This window comes from Geotrypetes seraphini, chromosome 4 (genome assembly GCF_902459505.1).
Source record: "Geotrypetes seraphini chromosome 4, aGeoSer1.1, whole genome shotgun sequence".
In the NCBI taxonomy this organism is placed as follows: domain Eukaryota; kingdom Metazoa; phylum Chordata; class Amphibia; order Gymnophiona; family Dermophiidae; genus Geotrypetes; species Geotrypetes seraphini.
The window spans coordinates 64,361,045-64,383,198 of NC_047087.1; the positions used below are offsets into that span (position 1 = coordinate 64,361,045).

General features: G+C 42.9%; 1 protein-coding gene across 4 annotated transcripts in view; it reads left to right on the top strand.

Annotated features, from left to right (window-relative positions):
* SLC7A6 (solute carrier family 7 member 6) overlaps positions 1 to 21,188 on the top strand; it is a 107,995-nt gene extending 86,807 nt beyond the window's left edge. For 3 of the 4 annotated variants that reach the window (XM_033940731.1, XM_033940730.1, XM_033940732.1), the window contains exons 7-10: positions 999 to 1,095; positions 2,466 to 2,615; positions 7,459 to 7,642; positions 20,839 to 21,188. In XM_033940731.1, coding sequence (XP_033796622.1) covers positions 999 to 1,095; positions 2,466 to 2,615; positions 7,459 to 7,642; positions 20,839 to 20,930 — 523 coding nt within the window. In that variant the 3' untranslated portion in view covers positions 20,931 to 21,188. Of the gene's footprint in view, positions 1 to 998; positions 1,096 to 2,465; positions 2,616 to 3,739; positions 3,887 to 7,458; positions 7,643 to 20,838 lie in introns of those variants that run through there. The other variant, XR_004539112.1, reaches the window with a different exon arrangement.
* Positions 21,189 to 22,154: the final 966 nt, after the last annotated feature.

The following is a 22,154-nucleotide window of genomic DNA, read 5'->3' on the forward strand; positions in this document are numbered from 1 at the left end:
AGTTACTCGAGTTGGTTTTATTGTAATTTGAGTGAATACTGATTGGATGGGTTTTTATTTAGGGCTCCTTTTACAAAGCTGTGGTATCAATTCCCCCAATGTAACGAAGCCCATTCAATTCCCATGGGCTTCAGTGCATTTGCCACTGGAGAATTGCTACTATGGCTTTGTAGTAGGAGCCCTTAGCCCAGCGGGCTCGCAGGGCGGGGAAGGGCAGGAGAGATTCGGGGCGGCAGGCAAGAGAACACCGGGGCAGCGATGTGGTGATTCGAGGTGAGCAGGCAGGAGAGATCTGGGCAAAGCAGGGCGGTGATGTGGCGATTCGGGACAGAGCAGGCAAGAGAGATCCTGGGAGGAGCATCAGGGCTGCAGGCAGGAGAGATTCGGAGCAGCAGAGAGCAGGGCTTTTATGGAGCTGGAGAGTCCGAAAGACGTCTTTGACTGGTCCCCAGCAGTTGCTTCTTGGGTTGATTGGCCAGCTCAGTCGGTTTTAAAAATTTGGTTGGTGAATCGTATCCCTGTCCACTTTGCATGCGTTTCTCCTCATTTGCATGCACGGATTCGAAGCGGATCACAAGAGAGGTTAGTGAATAGTGCAGGAGGGAAATCTGGTCGCAAACTGATCTAGCCCTTACTCATTAAGTGTAAAGTGCTCAGTTACCAATGCAGTTTATGACCACAATAGATTAGGAAAAAATGGTATTACAATTAGTACTGTTATGGGGGTGGGGTCTGGCCCACGACTTAGCCTGTGTTTTTTGGATTTTGGCCCCTTAATGTGAATGAGTTTGACATCCCTGTGCTAAGTACTTGAGATTGACCACAATTGGAAACAGGATACTGGGCTTTATGGACCTTTGTCTCAGTAAGGCAGTGCTTATGTACTTATGTGGGTATGAGCCAAGAACTGTTCTGCTGATGAGGCCAAATGTTATATCGGAATCTGTGTGTGTGTGTTTTCTCCAACCAATGTTAATTAATTTGTGTGTTCTTTTAAGACTGTTTTTTGTAGGTGCACGGGAAGGTCATCTCCCTAATCTGTTGTCTTTGATCCATTTGAAGAGATTCACACCTGTACCAGCGCTGCTCTTTAATGTAAGATTACTGCTTTCCTTTAAAGTGGCTACATGACACTTCTGGGCATTTTGAATAAAGCTTACTCAAAGGGTGTAAGAAGATGATAGTGAGGTAAATCAACCTTGACAAGTCCAAAACTCCACTTCACACCATTAGAGAAAGTAATGTATTCATTTATTTTTCTTCCATACAGCTGTATGGAAGAAAAATAAATGAATGAATTATCCAATATATTTGGTTTGTCTTACTTCTGATATGATTTGAAGAGGACTGTTTACCTAAATCTTGAATGTACAATGTATTGGAGGTGGCTGTTCTAAATTGATAGATTCAGCCATGCATTACTTTCTCTAAAGGTGTGAGGTGGAGTTTTGGACTTGTCATTTTGAATAAAGCACCTGTTGGGTGGTACTTGTGCCTATGCTATCCGAACACCAGGTCATGTGCATTGATTAAGGGCTAGATGCACTAAAGATAGCAACTCAATTGCTGTTGGCTGATTCTCTAGCAGCGATTGATGTGCTATCAAGTTTCAGGTTTGCATGCAAATGATTTGCATGGAGGTGCAAATCATTTCCATGCAAACACGACCGATCAATCGCTCAGTGAGCGATTGACACATGTGCAGAGCCCTATCAGCAGTGACAGGGGAAGCAGCCTCCTGTCACTGCTGTTAGGGCACTGTGACCACCCCCACGGCAGTGAAAATGGCAGGAGGGATGATTACTCCCTCCTGCCAATGTGATTCCCCCCCCCTCTCCATGGCAGTGTCTTTGAAGCCTAGGTATCCTGTTGTAAAACTACCCTCAATGAGGAAATTTTCATAAAGTGTATTCTTCATATAAAGCCTTTATTTAATAACGTGTTTAACTTCAAAGAAAAGCGCTGCGCCGCGCTGTTGCTGGCCTCGGCGTCTTCTGTCCACTGCGGCCAGCCCTAGTGGAAACAGGAAGTTGTCAGAAGGCAGGCCACAGTGGAGAGAAGACGGTGAGGCCAGCGGCAGCACGGCACAGCGCTTTTCTAAGAAGTTAAACGCTGCGGGCGGGTGAGCAAGCGATAGGGAGGAGGGGGAGTAGATGCCGGCAGGGGTGCCTGTGTCCCCCCCCCATTCTGAATCAACGGTGGCAGCGATTTCTCTGGCGGTGAGTGAGGGTGGGAGGGGAGAGTCGCCGGCATGTTCCCTGCCTCCGTGTTCGAAAATGGAATTCGGCATGGACTCAGAGACCACGGTCGCAGGGAACACACCGTCCTAAGTGCGTATGTGCGCTTAGGGTTTTATTATAGAGGATATTTATTTGGCAGCTGATCATTTCTTGTTTACTTATTGTTGATGGTAACTATTTGAAAAAACAAACATATGTTACAATTTGTAATAATTGTTCTTATAGTGTGCTACAACACTGATCTACTTGTCTGTAAGAGATGTCTTCCTGCTTATTAACTACTACAGCTTCAGTTATTGGTTCTTTGTGGGACTTTCAATTGCTGGACAGATATACCTCCGCTGGAAAGAGCCAGACAGGCCTAGGCCTGTTAAGGTAGGAATGAGACAAGATCACCTACTGAAAACATGAAGGCTGGTGTTTGGTGTTGGGTTTATTTATTTATTTAATTTAAATTGTTGTGGGTTTTTTTTTTTTTTTTTTTGGGGGGGGGGGAAGACAATTACTTCTTAAACCATTTTGTCCTGAGAAACAGTGTAATGGGTAGACAGCTAATTATTTCTTATGGATTATGTAAAATATTGGTGATTTTTAAAAAGCCTGTACTGCCTTCTAAAGAGCAAATTTTATGTGTTGTATTAAGTATCCCAGTTTATATGGTTTAGTTCTTCATATGTCAAAGCATTCCTTGAAGCATTGATGAGTTTGAACTGCTAAACAAAGCTGATCAATTCTGGTCCTGAGATAACATCTTACTGCCTTCTAAAGAGCAAATTTTATGTGTTGTATTAAGTATCCCAGTTTATATGGTTTAGTTCTTCATATGTCAAAGCATTCCTTGAAGCATTGATGAGTTTGAACTGTTAAACAAAGCTGATCAATTCTGGTCCTGAGATAACATCTTACAAATCAAGAGAGAGTTCTGGACTACATTAAATCTGTCTAGTGATTAGAGCTTTGGTAGCAGAACTTTGTACAATATTACATTCCAGTGCAATAGGAATGGTATGCTAAACCTTAGGGTACTCTATCCATTTTCATGAGCATACTGCAGAAAGATATAATTCACAGCTTTTGAAACCTCCTCCTACTCCTAGGAATCTGCTGCTCCCTTCAGTTTCTCTTTCTGCAAGCGAGCATGAAAGGTGTCTTCTGATCTGCTCGGTTTATTTCTTTTTTTATTTTGCGATAGTTTTGCAGTTTTTTGCCCTAGTCACAGTCTTTTACATGATATCAGAGATCCCTTTTGATAAGGGGTCTACTCTGCCTGTGTGGAGAGGAGCGGGTTTTAAATCTGCAGATAGCAGGTGTATTCTTCGGGGACTTATTTCAGCCAGCCTACTAAAGATTAGTGGAGCTCAGGGTCCATTCCCCTGGTGTTTGCTCACCCCTTTGACTTGGTCAGGGGCTGGAGCTCAGGCTGGTAGGTGCTAATAGCGTTCCTTTAGGGCGCTCATGATGCCAGCTGCATTTTGTCCCCCCCTTTTTTTTCGTGAAAGGTTTGGGGTGTTTGAGGGTCAGTCCACGGAGGTCCAACCAGCAGCCCGAAGATCCCAAGTGACTGGAAGCAGAGGGCCTCTCCTAGAACAGCTACACCTGAGAGGAGCTGAAGCAGACAGCAGCAGCATTTCCCCGGCACATGGTCTGTAAGTAGGGCTGTGACAGCCTGTGGGAAAAATTGGGGTGGGAGGGAGGTGTCTTCAAAAGCTGTTTTTAACTGTTTCTACAGCTAGGGCCTTGGTCCCCATCCCCTAAAATCCTGGGGGGTTTTCAGGTTTTTGGTCAACCCTGACAAGGTGATTTTATGCTATTTTGGGTTTTTTAGCACTAAAATTCAACAGTGGATTTTCTCCCCCCCCCCAAATTTTTTCCCATACGTTCTCAAACTTCTCCAAAACTTCCTGTTTTGCTTCCAAAGTGCCAGGGATGGAGTCCTCTGAGTCTTAATACCCCTGTATCATGCCTTGTTTGTGAAGGATGGGTGGCTGAAGAGCGCCGTTGTGCCACGTTCTGCATCGTGCAAAGCAGAGAGGTGGGAACTTCAAGTTTAGCTTCCACGTGGCCTCTGGGGCATGGCACATGACTTTTGAGCCTGTTAAGGGAGCAAAAAATTTCCCAGGAGTCCATTTGGTCTTGTGGTTTAGCTCTTGAAAGGTCAAAGCTGAGGAAGAAAGGATATGCAGAGGATGTTATTACTGTTTTGCTGCAGGCTAGGAAATATTCAACTTCAACTGCTTATTTTAGGATGTGAAGAGTTTTTAAGGCTTGGTATGTGGACAGAGCTATTTTCTTCTTTCTAGTCTTTCCTGGGACAAAAACTGGCTTTCTTAAAACCATTCTTTAAGAAAGGATTGACTTTGAATTCTCTTTAAGATACAGGTTGCAGCATACGTTTGCTATAGAGAGAATTTGCAATATTCTTCCTTAGCACTGCATCTAGATGTACACTTCTTAAGAGATGTAAACCATTTGAAGCCCCCATTCTGTAGTTTGCCCAGAATGGAATCTTAACTTGGTGCTTATATTTTTGCCCTATGAACCTCTCTTCACCAAAGGACTTTACATTAACAATGGTTTTCCTAATCACACACAAGAAGAAGCTCAGAAATCAAACTCTTTATAAGAGCTTTTCATTTCTCAGAAGCTGGGGATCTCTATTTGGATTAGGTACCATACCTTTCTTGCTAAAGTGGTATCAGAGTTCCATTTAAATCAGCTTCCTTGTTTCTGCTGAGAAGATTATGAGCATGAATTTCCAACCTTGAGGTTGTTGAATGTTCAGTGTGGTCTCCTAACTTTCTTGAGATTTACCAGTAGTTTCTGCTATTCTGATCACCTCTTTGTGCTTTTTTGCTGGTGCCAAGAAGTGGTACAACCAGATTCTAAAGCTGCTGTTGAAAGAAATGACTGGATTAATTTATATTCTGACAAGCAAGCAGCAACCTACAACACTAGAAGCCCACTCTACTAGGGGACATGGTACCTTTTGGCAGAATCTCAAGCAATATCTTTAAAGGAACTTTGCAGGTCTGCCATGTGGGCTTCTCTTCATACATTTTCCAGACACTACAGATTGGATTTTGCGGCCATGGAGAATGCTTCTTTTGGAACATCAATCCTGTTGGTTGGGATGTCTGTTTCATTCTTGTATTGAGGACTGCTTTTACATATTCCACAAGTTCTAGACTGGTCTAAGGGACACTAAGGAAAGAAAATTTACATATTACTTGATAATTTTCTTTCTTTTAGTCCCAACAGAAGCTTGCCCTTATTTCTCTTCTTGTTCTGAATTGGTCTGTTCTTGGGTTGAAACTTCTATTTAGATTTGCTACCTCAATATGCCTGCTATTTCAAGTTTACAGACTCTCTTCTGCTACTTGCTATGGGATTTCAAGTGGGAAAATGAACTTCTACATATGTTCAGTGATTAGCATTTCTATTAAAAAAAATAAAGTGGAGCAGCTGCACAGTGTATAGGGCAGAGCTCACATTTGTCTTAAGACTACTAATCTGTTGGGACTAAAGGAAAGAAAATTATTAGGTAAGACAATTTTTTTCTTATTTGTGTTAGACAAAATTATGTATCTGCGTTTGGTGCTAAGGCCCTGAAGCAGTGGTTACTGACCACGAAACGATCGTCGGCCTGGTCTGTTTGTGTTCAGTGGTTTTCACCATTAATCATTCTCGGCTATTTTTTTGCTCCCACCTGCTAACTTTAAACTTGTATGAAATTTTTTTGCCTATGATGCTTGGGTGGAAGAGTGTGGGTATGTCTGAGGCTTTTCTTTCGCTTAAGTAATAAGCTAGCTTTCTTGGTTTGTGTGGTGCTTTTGTTTTAGAGTGATAGTTTTGAATTTTTGTCATATATAATACATACATTAAGTGGTACATAAATACTGTACTTCAATAAAATAAATATATACTCAAATTGAGATCCCAATTTTTAGACTTTATTTTGGGACACAATTTTTGATTTATATTTGAGACTTCCCCCCTTGTGGTGACCGGTATTTCACTCCTCTCGTCATCCTCCTCCTCTTTCTGTAGCTGATATTGACACCATGAGCATCAGTGCATGCACAAGGTCTGCCAACTCCTGCCCTCTCAAAGCTGGCAGGCTTTGAGCATGCGTAGATGCAGAAGGCCCTGTACCGGCACCCCGCTTAGCCTCCCTTCCTGCTCCCATGCATATGGGCTAATTGCATATACGTGGCTGCTTCAAAATCCACAGTATGGGCAACTGCCTGAGCACTGCTCATCCTGCCTCAGCTGCCTAGACTACTACATGCAGACTTGGAGGACAGTTGCCTCTTGTGGCTCCATTGCACTTCTGGGTCCATGGGTGCTGCTCCAACTCCTTACACTCCTCTCAGCCCTCCTTCCCAAACAGCCAGCCATGGAAAACATGACTCAAAACACCTGAGAGCCTGACATCTCTCACCTCTCCTGCATTCCACTCAGAGCTGTCACCTGATACATCAGGCTCCAAAATCCTATCCAGCCTAGGGTAATTTTTTTTTTTTTTTTTTAACTCCTATTTACACTTGAATATTACCCTCTACCCTGGTTTATACTCATTAAGTTCTCCCCACTCCCAAAACTAAGAAAACTGTTATCTTGGATTATACTTGGATAGGTTTGGAGGAGAGTGTGGCATAGTGGTTAGAGCTACAGCCTCAGCTCCCTGATGTTGTGGGTTAAAACCCCGTGCTGCTCCCTGTGACCCTTAGTAAGTCACTTAATCCTCCAGTGCCCCAGGTACATTAGATAGTGAACCCACCAGGACAGATAGGGAAAATGCTTGAAGTACCTGTATGCAAACTGCTTTGAGTGTGGTTGTAAAACTACAAAAATGTGGTTTACAAATCCCAATCCCTTTCCCCTTTATTTTACAGTATATATGGTATTTGGTTCAACCAGAACAGGTACTTGGTAAATACTTCTGTATTGCAAAAACTGGTTGGCATTAATTTTTGTACCTTCACAGAACTCTTCAGTAGCTGGAAAATAAACACCTAAATGTACAATTTATAAACACCTAAAAACTATAGTACTGATAGTAGAAAAAGGTTAGTCTTTTAAACTAAATTGAACAATTGTAAGAACAATCTCATTTTACAAACACAAAACTTTATTTATTACAAAATCTTTATTTATATTTGAAAGAGTTCTATGTGATGCCTTTATTTTAAACCCTTTTCCTTTTTTCCTTTTACAGATGAGCTTATTTTTCCCCATAGTTTTTGTTCTATGTACAGTATTCCTGATTGTGGTACCACTGTATAGTGACACCATTAATTCTTTCATTGGGATTCTCATTGCTGTATCTGGAATTCCAGTCTACTTAATAGGAGTCCACCTGCCAAAGTCTAGAAGGTTTCTCTGCATTGGAAAACTTTTAGGTAAGATCATAAAAGTTGGAGGCTGTAATGTTGCTTGATAAAGGGAATAAGTAAATATTGTGAGTGAGATAATACTGAACTGGTGAAATGAGGCTCACAAGTATCTTCCTGGTTGGAAGGTATTAGCTAAAAAAGAATGCTTTGAAATTGAGAATCCTGCCTGTTCACAACTGTAGGACCAGGTTCTAATATCAGACTGACCAGTTTGGATAACTGCACTTAAACATAAATAGAAACATGATGGCAGATAAAGGCCAAATGGCCCATCCAGTCTGCCCATCCACTATCTCCTCCTCTCCCTAAGAGATCCCGCATGTCTGTCCCACACTTTCTTAAATTCAGACACAATCTTTAGCTTTGTCTCCACCATCTTTACAGGGAGACTATTCCAAGTATCTACCACCCTTTATGTAAATATTTCCTTAGATTACTCCTGAGCCTATCACCTCTTAACTCCACCCTTTGCCATCTCATTCTAGAGATTGCTTTCAAATGAAAAACTCACCTCATGTGCATTTATGCCACATATGATAGAGATATTTAAATACCTATTTTCCCTCTTCTGCCTTTCCTCCAAAATATATATATTGAAATATTTATCTGTCCCCATACACCTTATGATGAAGACCACCAGCTATTTTAGTAGCCTTCCTGTTTATATCTTTTTGAAAGTGTGGTCTCCAGAATTGTACACAATATTCTAAAAGAGATCTCACCAGAGTCTTATACAGGGGCATCAATACTTCCTTTTTACTACTGACCCTAGCTCTTTCTATGTACCCTAGCATCCTTCTAGTTTTTACCATCGCCTTTTCAACCTGTTTGGCCACCTTAAGATCATCACATATTATCACACCCAAGTCCTGCTCCTCCTTCATGCACAAAGTTCTTTACCCCTAAACTACACTGTTCCCTTGGTTTTTTCCAGCCTGAATGCATGACCTTCCTTTTTTTAGCTTTAAATCTTAGTTGTCAAATTTCAGATCATTTTTCAAGCTTTCCTATGTTCTTCTTCATGTTATTCATATCATCAGGGGTGTCTATTGCAGATTTTTGTATCATCCGCAAAGAGGCAAATCTTACCTGACAGCCCTTCAATAATATCGCTTACATAAATGTTAAAAAGAACAGGCCCAAGAATCGAATCTTGAGGCACACCACTGGTAACGTTCCTTTCCTCAGAGCGATCTCCATTGACCACTACCCTCTGTTGTCTTCCACTCAAACAGTTCCTGACCCATTTCATCACTTTGGGGCCCATTCCGAGGGCACTCAGTTTATTTATTGGATGCCTGTGTGGAATACTATCAAAGGCTTTGTTAAAATCTAAATACCCACATCTAGCGCACTTCTCTATCCAATTCTTTGGTCACCATTCAAAGAAATTGATCAGATTTGTATGACAAGACCTGCCTTAGTGAATCCATGTTGCCACTAAATTCCATAAACATCACTATTCTATGTTTTAAAAGCATTTCCACTAATTTACTTACCACAGAAGTCAGACTTACCAGCCTGTTGTTCGCTACTTCTTTCTTACTTCCACTTTTGTGGAGAGGGACCACATCCGCCTTTCTCCAGTCCTTTGTTACCACTCCAGACTCTAGAGAAGCATTGAAAAGGTCAGTCAGCGGAACTGCCAGAACTTCCTTAAGCTCCTTCAGTACCCTCAGATATATACCCTCTGGCCCTATTGCTTTGTCTATCTCCGAGTATAATGCAAACAACACAGCAGGGAGGCAAGGAGCTGCAGAAGCAGAGGATTAAAAATAGAAGATAAAATGTATAAATAGAATAAATATCAATTAGTACAAAATAAATCACTAAATCACATAAGTAATAATGTCTCAAATGCCAGAGTGTGGATGAGGGTGGCAAGGTATTGGAGAACTCAGTGATTGGACAGCAAGGAGGGCCATAGTGCTGCTATCTGTGTCCTAATCTGATCTTATCTTGTTCTCTGAAATGCAACCTAAGCTACTAACCTAATCTAAAACACTTTTTATATAAAAACCCTAACTTTAAAAGCTACAATATTGCCTAAACTGACTTTGCTGTAAAAAAAAGAGAACTGAACCAAAAATGTAAAAGAGGACATTGAAATAACCTATCGAAGCCCAAGTTTTACCTTTTCCCAAGTTTGAATGCTAGCAGGTAAGATATTCCAATGGAGTTTTTCTTCCCCTTAGCAGATCCTTACTCAGTACTTCTACACACAATGATAGACATGACAATCTTGATCTTGTTTTTCATTGTTCTTCCCTAGAAGTATTAGCTCTCTGGAGTATATCTGCAACTTTGAGAGAGAAAAAAAAAAGTAAAAGGATATGGGGCAGCTGATCTTAAGTTAACTAGAAGGAAAGTCACTCCCTTTGCCTTGAGCATCCTTTATCCCATATAGATTTTAAATGCACCACCAGAATCCTTGAGTGATAATTGTTCAGGCAGACCCTTCCTCTTCAGGGAGCTGGTCTTGTATGACTTTGAAAGGATAAATCCTTCCTTGTAGCAAGTGTCTGTATGCTGGCTATGCTCCTTTGTGGATACACTTGAAGCTTCCTTGCTTGATGGTTGGATATCCTGACCTGGAAGAGGATTCCTTTCTCATGCTGTGCTTGGTAGGCATGGATCCTACCTGGCCTTGAGGCTTCCTGGCAGTATGATAAACATCTGCTCAATTAGTTCTCTCTGTAGATTCACCGATCTATTTCCTCTAAGAGTAGGCACCCTGTATCCCTAGTTGCAGCATTCTGATTCTCCTTTGCCAGGTTCAGATTCTCCCCTTGAGATAACTAGGGCCCAGGTTCTGCTTTGCTCACGAGGTAAAATTTTCATGATGGGCTAAGTGTTGGATCCCTACATGTGCATTTCTCAAACAACATATTAGCTCTTCCTGCTGGAGGATGGTGTGGGTAAGGGGATCTTTCTCATGTATGGAGAATGGAATCCTTGGATGTCTCAAGAGCTCAGGTCCTCAATTTCATGGTCTCTGTATTCTTCTTCTTGGTAGTCTTTCTGTGGGGCTTTGGGTTCAGGCCAGTGGACTGGTATGTTGTGTACCTTGGTGTCAGGCCTGTGGGTATCTCATCCATTTCAGTCTCCCTCCAGGGAAAGAAGCATCAGAGTTTGCCCAGTTGATAGCCAGGAGGTGTCATGGCAGTTTAATTTTGTTTCACTGGAAAGAATGTGTAAGTGCAGCATGGGTCTGATTTAGGCCTGGGGCTGTTGGATACCCCTTGGGTCAGTTGCTCAGGGTGAAAGGTCTCAGTCTAGTTTGAAGATTGAGGTCTTTGTGGGGTCTAGGGTTACAATGGTTTGGTCCTTGGAAGGTTCTGGTCCAGAGGTAAGATTTGAGGTGTCAGGCCAAGCATTAGAGCCACAGTTCTCAGGGTCAGATAATTCATCTGGTGACTCCTAGCGCTTTGAGTATACAGCAGTTGGCTCCGGCTGTAGCGGTAGCTGTTCTGTTTCAATACTTAGGCCCTATGCAGTTGACATGTTAAGCTCTTGTTTAGATTTTCATTCATTGTAGGAGTAGAACAGAGCCAACCTTCTGTTCCTTGCATCAGATGAATACAGAGCCAAGTGGGTTATGTCCATCCAACAGCAGGCGGAGATAACACCAAGCTGAGCTCTGGTCGGATAGTATTCTCTATCTTCGCAGGTGGATGGATGGTTTCTCTCCTGCTCCTGGTCTCAGCTGCTGCTCGGTGTGGCTTGCGAGTGGTGGCTTTGCCCAGCTCCAGGCTCAGCTAAGCTCCTGTTTTGGCTCTGTTAACTCAGTTGAGCAAAGGGATTAGGCTTCCTGAGTGCCTATTTTAGGGTTTAGCTGAAGGTGCCAGTTCCCCTACCCATCCCCTGTAGCCCCATCAGGCTTGTCTTGCACTCCTAACTCCCTCATGGTTTAAAAAAAAAAAAAAAATGGATTGGTGTTTAAATCCAGAGGGAGTGCAATGGGCTTTGAGACCTTACAGAGCAATACAAAATGACACGTTATGGTTGCAGTGAGTATTGTTTTTCTGCTTCTTTTTCATGCTGTCTCGAGTCTCCAATGTGCTGCAGGCCTTGCACCACATGAGCAAGGGCTCCTATGGCCTGACTTAGCACTGCCTTGTTAGCTGCATCCAGATTATTTATTTTCTCCAGTCTCCTGTCCTCACTAAGTGGACAGGCGGATCCCTGGCTCCTCTTGAAGGAGTTGGAAGTCCCCTCACTGCAGGAATCTGAGACCCGTGCCTACTGGAGATGGTGAACATTGCCAGAATGCAGTACTCTGCAGGGGGAAGCTTGTTTGCTTGGTAGGTGGAAAGGGCAAAGTTTTTTCCCATGTGGTGTGAATTGGGACTACTACATAGCCGAGTCACTGGGATTTTGGGGCCTCTCACATTTCAGCAATTCAAGCTGCACTGAGAAAAAGATACACAACTCTGCTAACCTGAGCAATGGAGTAGACTTAGAGCACCTATCTGCCAGGCTGGTTGCTCTCGATGTTATGGGGAGAGTATGCAATGGGACAACACTTCTCAACAAATAAGATGGATTAGAAAGCCAAACTAATAGCCCAAGCTGAAAAGAAAATATTGCTTCTAATAACCATTGAAAGAATACATCTTTTAAGCTATTTGAGTTGACACAACAAAAAACTCTTTTGAGCCAGTCCTGTGTGTATCCCCAGAAGAAGCTGACACAAGTTTGGCAGGATTGAAATGATGAAAAAAACTTTGATAAGTTTTGGAGGCTCTTTAATTTTATTTTTATGTACACCTGATTATATTATAGGAAAACATCATTCATCATTCACTGCATATAAAAGGGTTTCATGAATACACAGTCGTGTCTGAAGATAGCTACATGGAAATTATATATAAAAAAATGATAAAAATCACAGAAAATTATAAATACAAGTTAATATACACAAAATAGGGTGTTTGAGAATATGAGAGGTTTTTTTTACAGGATCAGTGATAAACATCTGGAACTGATAAGTCTCAGACTTAAATCTTTCAGTATTTCATCAGGTCCTGAGCAGGTTTCCGAGATCCTTTTTCCTCTCATATATTACTAACACCTTTTTATTTGTTATTAGAAGCCATATTTTCTTTTCAGAGTGTGCAGTGGGCCACCAAGATGGCGGGTGTTCTCTGCAGCATGTTGATGTGGAAGCCCAGTTATGGGGGTAGGCCACTTGACAGGAAGGGTGCTGCACTGTAGGTGGTCTCCGGGTTGGGTTATCCTTCTCCACATCTCCTTTACATGTGGCTATATATTTAGCCGGTGAGCCTCACTTCAGTTGTTGATAAAATAATGGAAGTTTTGCTGAAAGAAAGGATTCCTTGAATCTAATGGGTTACAGGATCCGAGGCAGCATGGCTTTACAAAAGGTAAATCGTGTCAAACGAACCTGTTTGAATTTTTTGATTGGGTGACCAGAGAGCTGGATCGAGGACATATGCTAGATGTAATTTACTTGGATTTCAGCAAAGCCTTTGATACAGTTCCTCATAGGAGGCTGTTGAACAAACTTGAAGGGCTGAAGTTAGAACCCAAAGTGGTGAACTGGGTCAGAAACTAGTTGTCGGACAGACGCCAGAGGGTGGTGGTTAATGGAAGTCGCTCGAAGGAAGGAAAGATGAGTATTGGAGTCCCTCAGGGATCGGTGCTGGGGCCAATCCTGTTCAATATCTTTGTGAGTGACATTGCTGAAGGGTTAGAAGGAAAAGTGTGCCTTTTTGCAGATGATACCAAGATTTGTAACAGAGTAGACACCGAAGAGGGAGTGGAAAATATGAAAAAGGATCTGCAAAAGTTAGAGGAATGGTCAATTGCCTGGCAACTAAAATTTAATGCAAAAAAATGCAGAGTAATGCATTTGGGGATTAATAATAGGAAGGAACCGTATATGCTGGGAGGAGAGAAGCTGATATGCACGGACGGGGAGAGGGACCTTGGGGTGATAGTGTCAGAAGATCTAAAGGCGAAAAAACAGTGTGACAAGGCAGTGGCTGCTGCCAGAAGGATGCTGGGCTGTATAAAGAGAGGCGTAGTCAGTAGAAGGAAGAAGGTGTTGATGCCCCTGTACAGGTCATTGGTGAGGCCCCACTTGGAGTATTGTGTTCAGTTTTGGAGACCGTATCTGGCAAAGGACGTAAGAAGACTTGAGGCGGTCCAGAGGAGGGCGACGAAAATGATAGGAGGCTTGCGCCAGAAGACGTATGAGGAGAGACTGGAAGCCCTGAATATGTATACCCTAGAGCAGGGGTCTGCAACCTTTAAGACATAAAGAGCCACTTGGACCCGTTTTCGAAAAGAAAAAAAAACTTGGAGCCGCAAAACCATTATAAAACAAATCTAACACTGCATATATTGTTTCTTATCTTAATGCTATATACAGGATCACTAAATTGAAAATAAAATCATTTTTCCTACCTTTGCTATTTGGTGATTTCATGAGTCTCTGGTTGCACTTTCTTCTTCTGACTGTGCATCCAATCTTTCTTCCTTTCTTTCAGCCTCCTGTATGTTTCCTCTCCTCCAGACCTCATTCTCTCCCCCAACTTTTTCTTTCTGTCTCCCTGTTCCCCCTTCTTTCTGTCTCCGTGCCCTCCCCCAAGCCACTCGGTTTGCTGCCACTGCAATCGGGGAACAGCCCCCAAGCCACCGCCGTCCCAAGCTTTCCCTGCAGAAGTGTTGCGCTGACCAGCATTCCGCTCCCTGACGTCAATTCTGACGTAGGAGAGGAAGTTCCGGGCCAACAAGGCATTTCTCCTCATTCCATCCAGCCTGAGCCCCATCTCTCCTTGATCCAGCATTTCCCTTCTGTGTCTGTCAGAATTACCATTCCACCTATTTTCCAGCATCACCCTTCTTTGTGTCCATCTCACCTATATCCCTATCTCACCACTTTTTCAGAATCTTCATTTGTCTTTGTCCTTGTCTTTACCCAATGTTCACCATTTGCCCTTTCAATGTCTTTATCTCCCCCCCCACACACACTTTTTCAGCATTACTTATATGTCTCTATTTCACCTCCTCTTCATGTCCCCTCTGTATCTCTATCCTTATTCAGTAGGTCCTGCTTACCCTTTCTCTTCTTTGTGTCACTATCTCCATTTTCAGCTTTCCCCCCCTTTTCCTTTGTTACTGCACCCTGTAGCTAGAATCTTTCCACCCTCCCTCCACTCCGGCCCAGCCCAGTATGAAAGATTTCCTTTTGTTTCCCTCCCCTCTCTCTTTCTCTCTCTCTTCTCCTCCCTCACCCACGAGTCCTGCATCTGGCCCTCTCCCTTCTACCTGCACCTGGCAACACCCCCCTGCTCCGCGGCTCTCTTCAGCAACTTGTCAGCAGCGGTGATCAAGACAAGCTACCGACATCGAGGCCTTCTCTCTACGAGTCCCGCCTTTGTGGAAAAAGGAAGTTGAAACAAGCGGGACTCGCAGAGGGTAGGCCCCGACGTCAGAAGCTTGTGTCGATCGCTGCTGCTGAGTTGCCGAAGAGAGCCGCGGAGCAGGGGATGTCGCCGGAAGCAGGTAGAAGGGAGAGGGAGATAGGAAGGCTGTAGATCTCCGGAGCATGACACCGACCCCGGCCAGGATGATTTCTTTTTCAGGCACCTTACAAGTCCAGCGTCGCGGCGGGAAATAGCCATGCTGAGCAGTGAGCTCAGCACTACACAGATGAAAGCCTTGCTTGCTGATTGGTACGGCGGGGCGGGGCCGCCGGACCAATCAGCAAGCAAGGCTTTCATCTGTGTATGTGCTGAGCTCACTGCTCAGCATGGCTATTTCCCGCCGCGACGCTGGACTTGTAAGGTGCATGCCTGCGTGACACACTACCGGAGCCGCAGCAAAGGTGGAAAAGAGCCGCATGCGGCTCTGGAGCCGCGGGTTGCCGACCCCCGCCCTAGAGGAAAGGAGAGACAGGGGAGATATGATTCAGACATTCAAATACTTGAAGGGTATTAATGTAGAACAAAATCTTTTCCAGAAAAAGGAAAATGGTAAAACCAGAGAACATAATTTGAGGTTGAGGGGTGGTAGATTCAGGGGCAATGTTAGGAAATTCTACTTTAAGGAGAGGGTGGTGGATGCCTGGAATGCGCTCCCGAAAGAGGTGGTGGAGAGTAAAACTGTGACTGAGTTCAAAGAAGCGTGGGATGAACACAGAGGATTTAGAATCAGAAAATAATATTAAATATTGAACTAAGGCCAGTACTGGGCAGACTTGCACGGTCTGTGTCTGTATATGGCCGTTTGGTGGAGGATGGGCTGGGGAGGGCTTCAATGGCTGGGAGGGTGTAGATGGGCTGGAGCAAGTCTTAACAGAGATTTCGGCAGTTGGAACCCAAGCACAATACAGGGTAAAGCTTTGGATTCTTGCCCAGAAATAGCTAAGAAGAAAAAATAAAAAAATTTAAATTGAATCAGGTTGGGCAGACTGGATGAACCATTCGGGTCTTTATCTGCCATTATCTACTATGATACTCAAAATCGGAAGTAATTAGAAATACCCTGTCTAAACCAACACAAAATTTATTTTCTTTTACAATTTTTTTTACAATCATTCACACACTATTTTTACCAGTTGAGCATGCATAGATGTGTTGTTTTTTTTTTAAAGATCTAAGAGAGAAAGCTAAAATTATTAGGTAAGGCTTTCTTCACAAAATCATTGAGATTTAAGTTACAGAAACATGAAAGTATTTATGATTAACTAGCTGATGGCCCGGCGTTGCACGGGTATTTAATTATAGCAATAACACTGTAAATGGATTCAAATAAAGATACTTTATAGTGGTGAATGAAATTATTTTTTTACAGCTTAATAAAAAGTACAATATTCAAATTATAATGTGAAATATTTGACAAAATGAATATAATACAACTAACGCAAAACGTGATTATAAACAACAATTTTAGTTTCACCTCCTGGAGCAAGAACATATAAATTCTTGGGTGAACCCACCCTTGAGCAAGCAACATAGAGTTGTGGGCCGCGAGACCCCCAGAACATATCACCCCAGGTAGTGAGGGATCTGCATACCAAGTTTCGTTCAAATCGGTCAAGCCGTTTTTGAATTACTGTGAGAATGGCAGCTTTTTACATTTTTTCCATTGACATGATTGGGTGAAATCTGATTTTCTGTTTGTAGCTCCGCCCACGTGTGCAGGTGGGCCGCGAGACCCCCAGAACATATCACCCCAGGTAGTGAGGGATCTGCATACCAAGTTTCGTTCAAATCGGTCAAGCCGTTTTTGATTTACTGTGAGAATGGCAGCTTTTTACATTTTTTCCATTGACATGAATGGGTGAAATCAGATTTTCTGTTTGTAGCTCCGCCCATGTGTGCAGGTGGGCCGCAAGACCCCCAGAACATATCATCCCAGGTAGTGAGGGATCTGCATACCAAGTTTCGTTCAAATCGGTCAAGCCGTTTTTGAATTACAGTGAGAATGGCAGCTTTTTACATTTTTTCCATTGACATGAATGGGTGAAATCTGATTTTCTGTTTGTAGCTCCGCCCACGTGTGCAGGTGGGCCACGAGACCCCCAGAACATATCACCCCAGGTAGTGAGGGATCTGCATACCAAGTTTCGTTCAAATCGGTCAAGCCGTTTTTGCGTGATCGCGGCACATACACACACACACACACATACATACACACATACATTCCTCCGATTTTATATATATATATATATATATATATATATAGATAGATAGATAGATAGATAGATAACTTCTCAGCAGCCTCATATCCCAATTTTTAATATAAAATGTTTCAATTTGGTTTTTCCAAGTATATTTTTCTTCTCCTACTGTCATTTATATAAGGCAAAATAAAATTTTTATCTCAAACATAAGACCCAAAATAAATATTTTCATTCTTTATAGTGACTTAGAACCCTTGGATCTTTTTTAAGTCCCTTTCCCCAATGTCACAAACACATTCACTGAAGCCTGAATCCTTAAATTTCTCCTTAATTTTTTGTGACAGCTTGTGCTCTTTCAAACCACATATCTTTCCTAACTTCTTTAGAGTGATTAAACAGCTTTCATTCATTTAGCTTCCGTCTCTCACCTCTAATATAATTTCATTTTTTTCCAAAACTAACTTCTTCACAATTCTGTCAAATGATACAACAGGCCCATACATCCATTTTTTCTCTTAACTGATTCATTTAGAACGCTGATGCTGTTTGTTCCTGCCTCAATGCAGCTTAAGCAGTACAAGATGTGATAAGTCTGCTACCTTACACTACCTGCATCTCCCACATACTGCACTGAACCATTCCTTCCACTGCATATATATATATATGGGTGCATGCATGGGTAAGTTTAGATACCACAGCAGGAAGCAGAACTGTGCAGTAAAAGAATGCCAGCAATGAAGATAAAAGAACAAAGCAGTGCAGGAGGACCTTGGCAAAGTATAAGATATATATCTATCTATATATATATATATATATATATATATATATCTCATACTTTGCCAAGGTCCTCCTGCACTGCTTTGTTCTTTTATCTTCATTGCTGGCATTCTTTTACTGCACAGTTCTGCTTCCTGCTGTGGTATCTAAACTTACCCATGCATGCTCTCCAGCATGAATTCCCCCCACATAGGCTGCAGGGCTTTCCAACCTCAAAACCACATTGCCAGCCCCACGCATACTCCCTTCCCCGTGACCCAGATCTGAACTGGCTCTCTAGTCTCTTCCAGCTGCTTCAAACATGAGTGAGTGCATATGAGTTTGCTTCCAGGTTTTGGGGACAGCTCTGCTGCTTGGGCCTCTTCTCTTTTGCAGCCCTTCCCAAAGCTCCTTCAAGTCCCACTGAATCCCGTGTGCTGCTGCAAGCCTCAGCAGTTCTGGGTTTGCAACACCAAAATTCTATCTACCTTTTTCAACCCTGGTGGTTCCAGCAGCTGTCCCAATTCTCCTACTGCAGTCCTCATAGGTCTTGAATCAGGAGCCCCAGGTAAGATTTTTTAACCCTGGTTACACATGAATCCTGTAATACCAGTCCACAACACCTACCCGGGAAGACTGAGGTGGAGATAACTGCTTAGTCTCCATACTGGTGAGGTGTTCCAGGGCTGCACCATCTCTTATACAGGTGATGTCACTAAAATGTCAGTGTTCTCTGCTTCCAGCTGCTGGTTGGGGAACATAACACCCTTGTCTGGATAGTTCTAGAAGGACTCAAGGAAAGTAATTTAGCAGGTCAGAACAAATTTGCCTACAAAAACCTAATTTTGTGCATTATGAAGTGTACAAGTCACAAACACTTTGTCACTTATTTTACTAGTCCATATTTTAGAAGCTCAATTTTGTTTTGGACATCTGAAAACTAGCATTTAGACATTTGTATTGCATTGGTATCTAGATCCCAATGTTATAAAGCCAGAATATGGAAATCTACAACAATACATCCTTATGGGTGTGTTTTGGTTAAGACTAGGGAGGAGCCAATATAAACATAGAAATTGACGGCAGAAAAGGGCCATAGCCCATCGAGTCTGCCCATACCAATGACCCACTCCCTGATTCTTACAGTATGGATGTTCAACTCTGATTTCAGAAGAAGGAATGCCTGTACAAAATGATGGACATTGTTTAGTCCTGGTACTTGGCATGCTTAGGTTACAGAAAGGTGTTCTGATTGACCAGCTGTTCACTGGAGCGGTTAAGGTAATGCCAGATACATAGGGGAGATATTAGAAATGGGGAAAATAGGAAAACAGAAGCGAGATGGTCTGTGGGGATGGGACAGGGACCGGGCTCACAAGCTCCGGTGGCTTGCACAAATTACATTGTAATGCGCCACGAAGGTAAGAGGGAGGGAAGGAAGGGAGGAGATGGTCGGACTGTGCGAGTGGAGCTGAAGGGTGTTAGAAAGGAACAGAAGGGAAGGAAGGGTGATGGTGGAAAGGAATAGAACAGACGTTGAAGGAGGGTGGAGAGGAACAGACGCTGAAGGGAAATGTGGAAGACAGAGTGGGGAGAAGACACTGGAAGGGAAGAAGACAGATGCCAGACTAAGGGGGGAGCAGAGGAAAGGGTGCCGGGAGAGGCACAGCAACAGAGCAAATGGAAGACACAGAGAGAAGACACACAGTGGATGGAAGGAATTGAATGAGAAGATGAGGAAAGCAGAAACTAGACAACAAAGGTAGAAAAAAAAATTCTATTTCTTTTTTTTTTTCGCTTTAGGGTAAAGTAGTATATTAGTTGATAAAAATTTATAAACAAAGCCCTGCCAGCTGAACATCTTTCTCCAGTTCAGCAGACATAACTTTGATTTGTATGGATGCTGCGGGGATGGGGCGGTGAATGGGATGGCAGTGACGGGGACATATTTTTTCCCCGTGTCATTCTCTAGCCTAGGCTAAGCCAAGAAATCCAGTCTCAAATCCCACTTTAGCTGTATGTGGTCTTTTTGTTTTAAATTGTGAGCCCTCAAGGACAGAAAATACCTATTGTACCTGAATGTTTAAGAAATCTGCAGACCTGAAGGCTACTGAAGCGAGGTACATACAGTTACAGTAGGTACTTTCTGTCCTTGAGGGCTCACAAAAAAAAAAAAAAATCACAAATAGGTGAAGTGGAATTTGAACCCAAGTCCCCTGGTTATCGGGCCACTGCTTTAACTGACATCTAGATGGCTGTGTTATAATATAGATGTTCTTATGCTGTCACAAAGACGTTCATGTCTCTTGTTTGCCCCATTTGTAATTTGGACATCTGTTTGTAAAATGGATGTTCATGCTGGATGTCATCAGGACATGGATATCCATTTCTCATGTATTCTAGAGCAGGCTGTTTGTTGCAGATCCTTTTCTAAAATACATGAGAAATGAATGTTCATATGTGGTGTACCGACTTGGATGTCCTTTCTAAAACACTGTTTCATATAGATGCAATAATGTTGCAGCAACTTCAAATGTAATATCCACCAGTGCTTATCCATTTGCCATATACCCTTTACAGATGCTGTAGTTGCCTTAAATGCTTCTTCACTCATCAACCGTTAAATCACTGAAAAAGCTGCTGAGAAAGCTTTGATGGCAGCTAGTAATGGGACACACTTTGCCATGTCTTTTCACATTCAGTCTATTATAGATATGCATTAGTTTGCAAATGGAGGAAGAGGAAATGTCATTAAGTGTACTTCTTTTTTTTTCTGTTTATTCCCATTCAGATGCTCTTACTCGAGGAACCCAGTTAATTTTGTACTGTGTTCTGACTGAAATGGATGTCCTGGAAGAGAAGCAAGACACCAAAACTTCTTAAGACTAAAAAGCCCTCGGGAAAAATGACAATAAATAAATGAACTGGAGAATGACACCAGTTGCCTTTTTCATCGCATATTAATATATCATCTGCTGTTTTATGGACATTTGTTTCAAGAATGTCTGTCTAAACGATTGGATGACTTGTATGTACATCTTGGACACAAAATTAAGAAGTGTTTTTATAAACAGGTGAATCACTCTTAACACAAGTAGTCTATGAATTGGATGAATAAATGAGATATTTCTTTTTCTTTTATTTTTTAAGTAGTTTTACATACCGTGTTTCCACAAAAATAAGACAGTGTCTTCATTTGGGGCCCAAAAAAGGTACTAGGTCTTATTTTCGGGTAGGGCTTATTTTTTTCATGTACATGATCATCTCTCCCTTCCTTTCCTTCACCCCAATTCTTCCTCCTTCCTCCACATATGCAACATCTTTCTAACCCTCCCATCCCCCTGTGCAGCAGAACTCTTGCCCAGCTTCCATCCTTCCCTCCCTACCTCCCTCCCTCCCATCCCCTGTGCAGCAGAATCCTTGCCCAGCTTCCATCCTTCCTTCCCACTCATCCATTGTGCAGCAGAACCCTTTGCCCAGCTTCCATCCTTCCCTCCCTCTCATCCCTTGTGCAGCAGAACCCTTTGCCCAGCTTCCATCCTTCCCTCCCTCTCATCTCTTGTGCAGCAGAACCCTTTGCCCAGCTTCCATCCTTCCCTCCCTCTCATCCCTTGTGCAGCAGAACCTTCAGCAACCACTGCCTCGCAGCCGAACCCCCGCTGATCCTCCATCCTTCCCTCCCAACCAATCCCCGCGACTGCAACCATAAATACCTTCCGGCAGAGGAACTTCAGGCCAACAACACTCACAGGCTGCTTTGCGGCCTTCTCGCTGGGGCCTTCTGTGTGCCACATTACTGATATTATCCCAGGACAAGCAGGCAGCATATTCTCAACAGTGGGTGACTTCACCGACGGAGCTCCACAGCGGACAGCCTCGAAAGCAGACTTGCTTGAAGATCTTTGTAAGAGCTTCCAAGTGCTGCACTGCACATGTGTGAGTTCCTTCCCGCCAGAGTTAGGGCACGCGTCTCCTGTGAGGTACCTCGGTTCAAAGTTTTCCGCGGAGCCGAGAAGTCCTCTTCACTTCAGCTCTGCAGCCTTCGTTGCCTTCTCTCACCCACGGCTTTCTTATTTTTTGTTAAGTCGCTGTGTTCGCGTTTCTTTT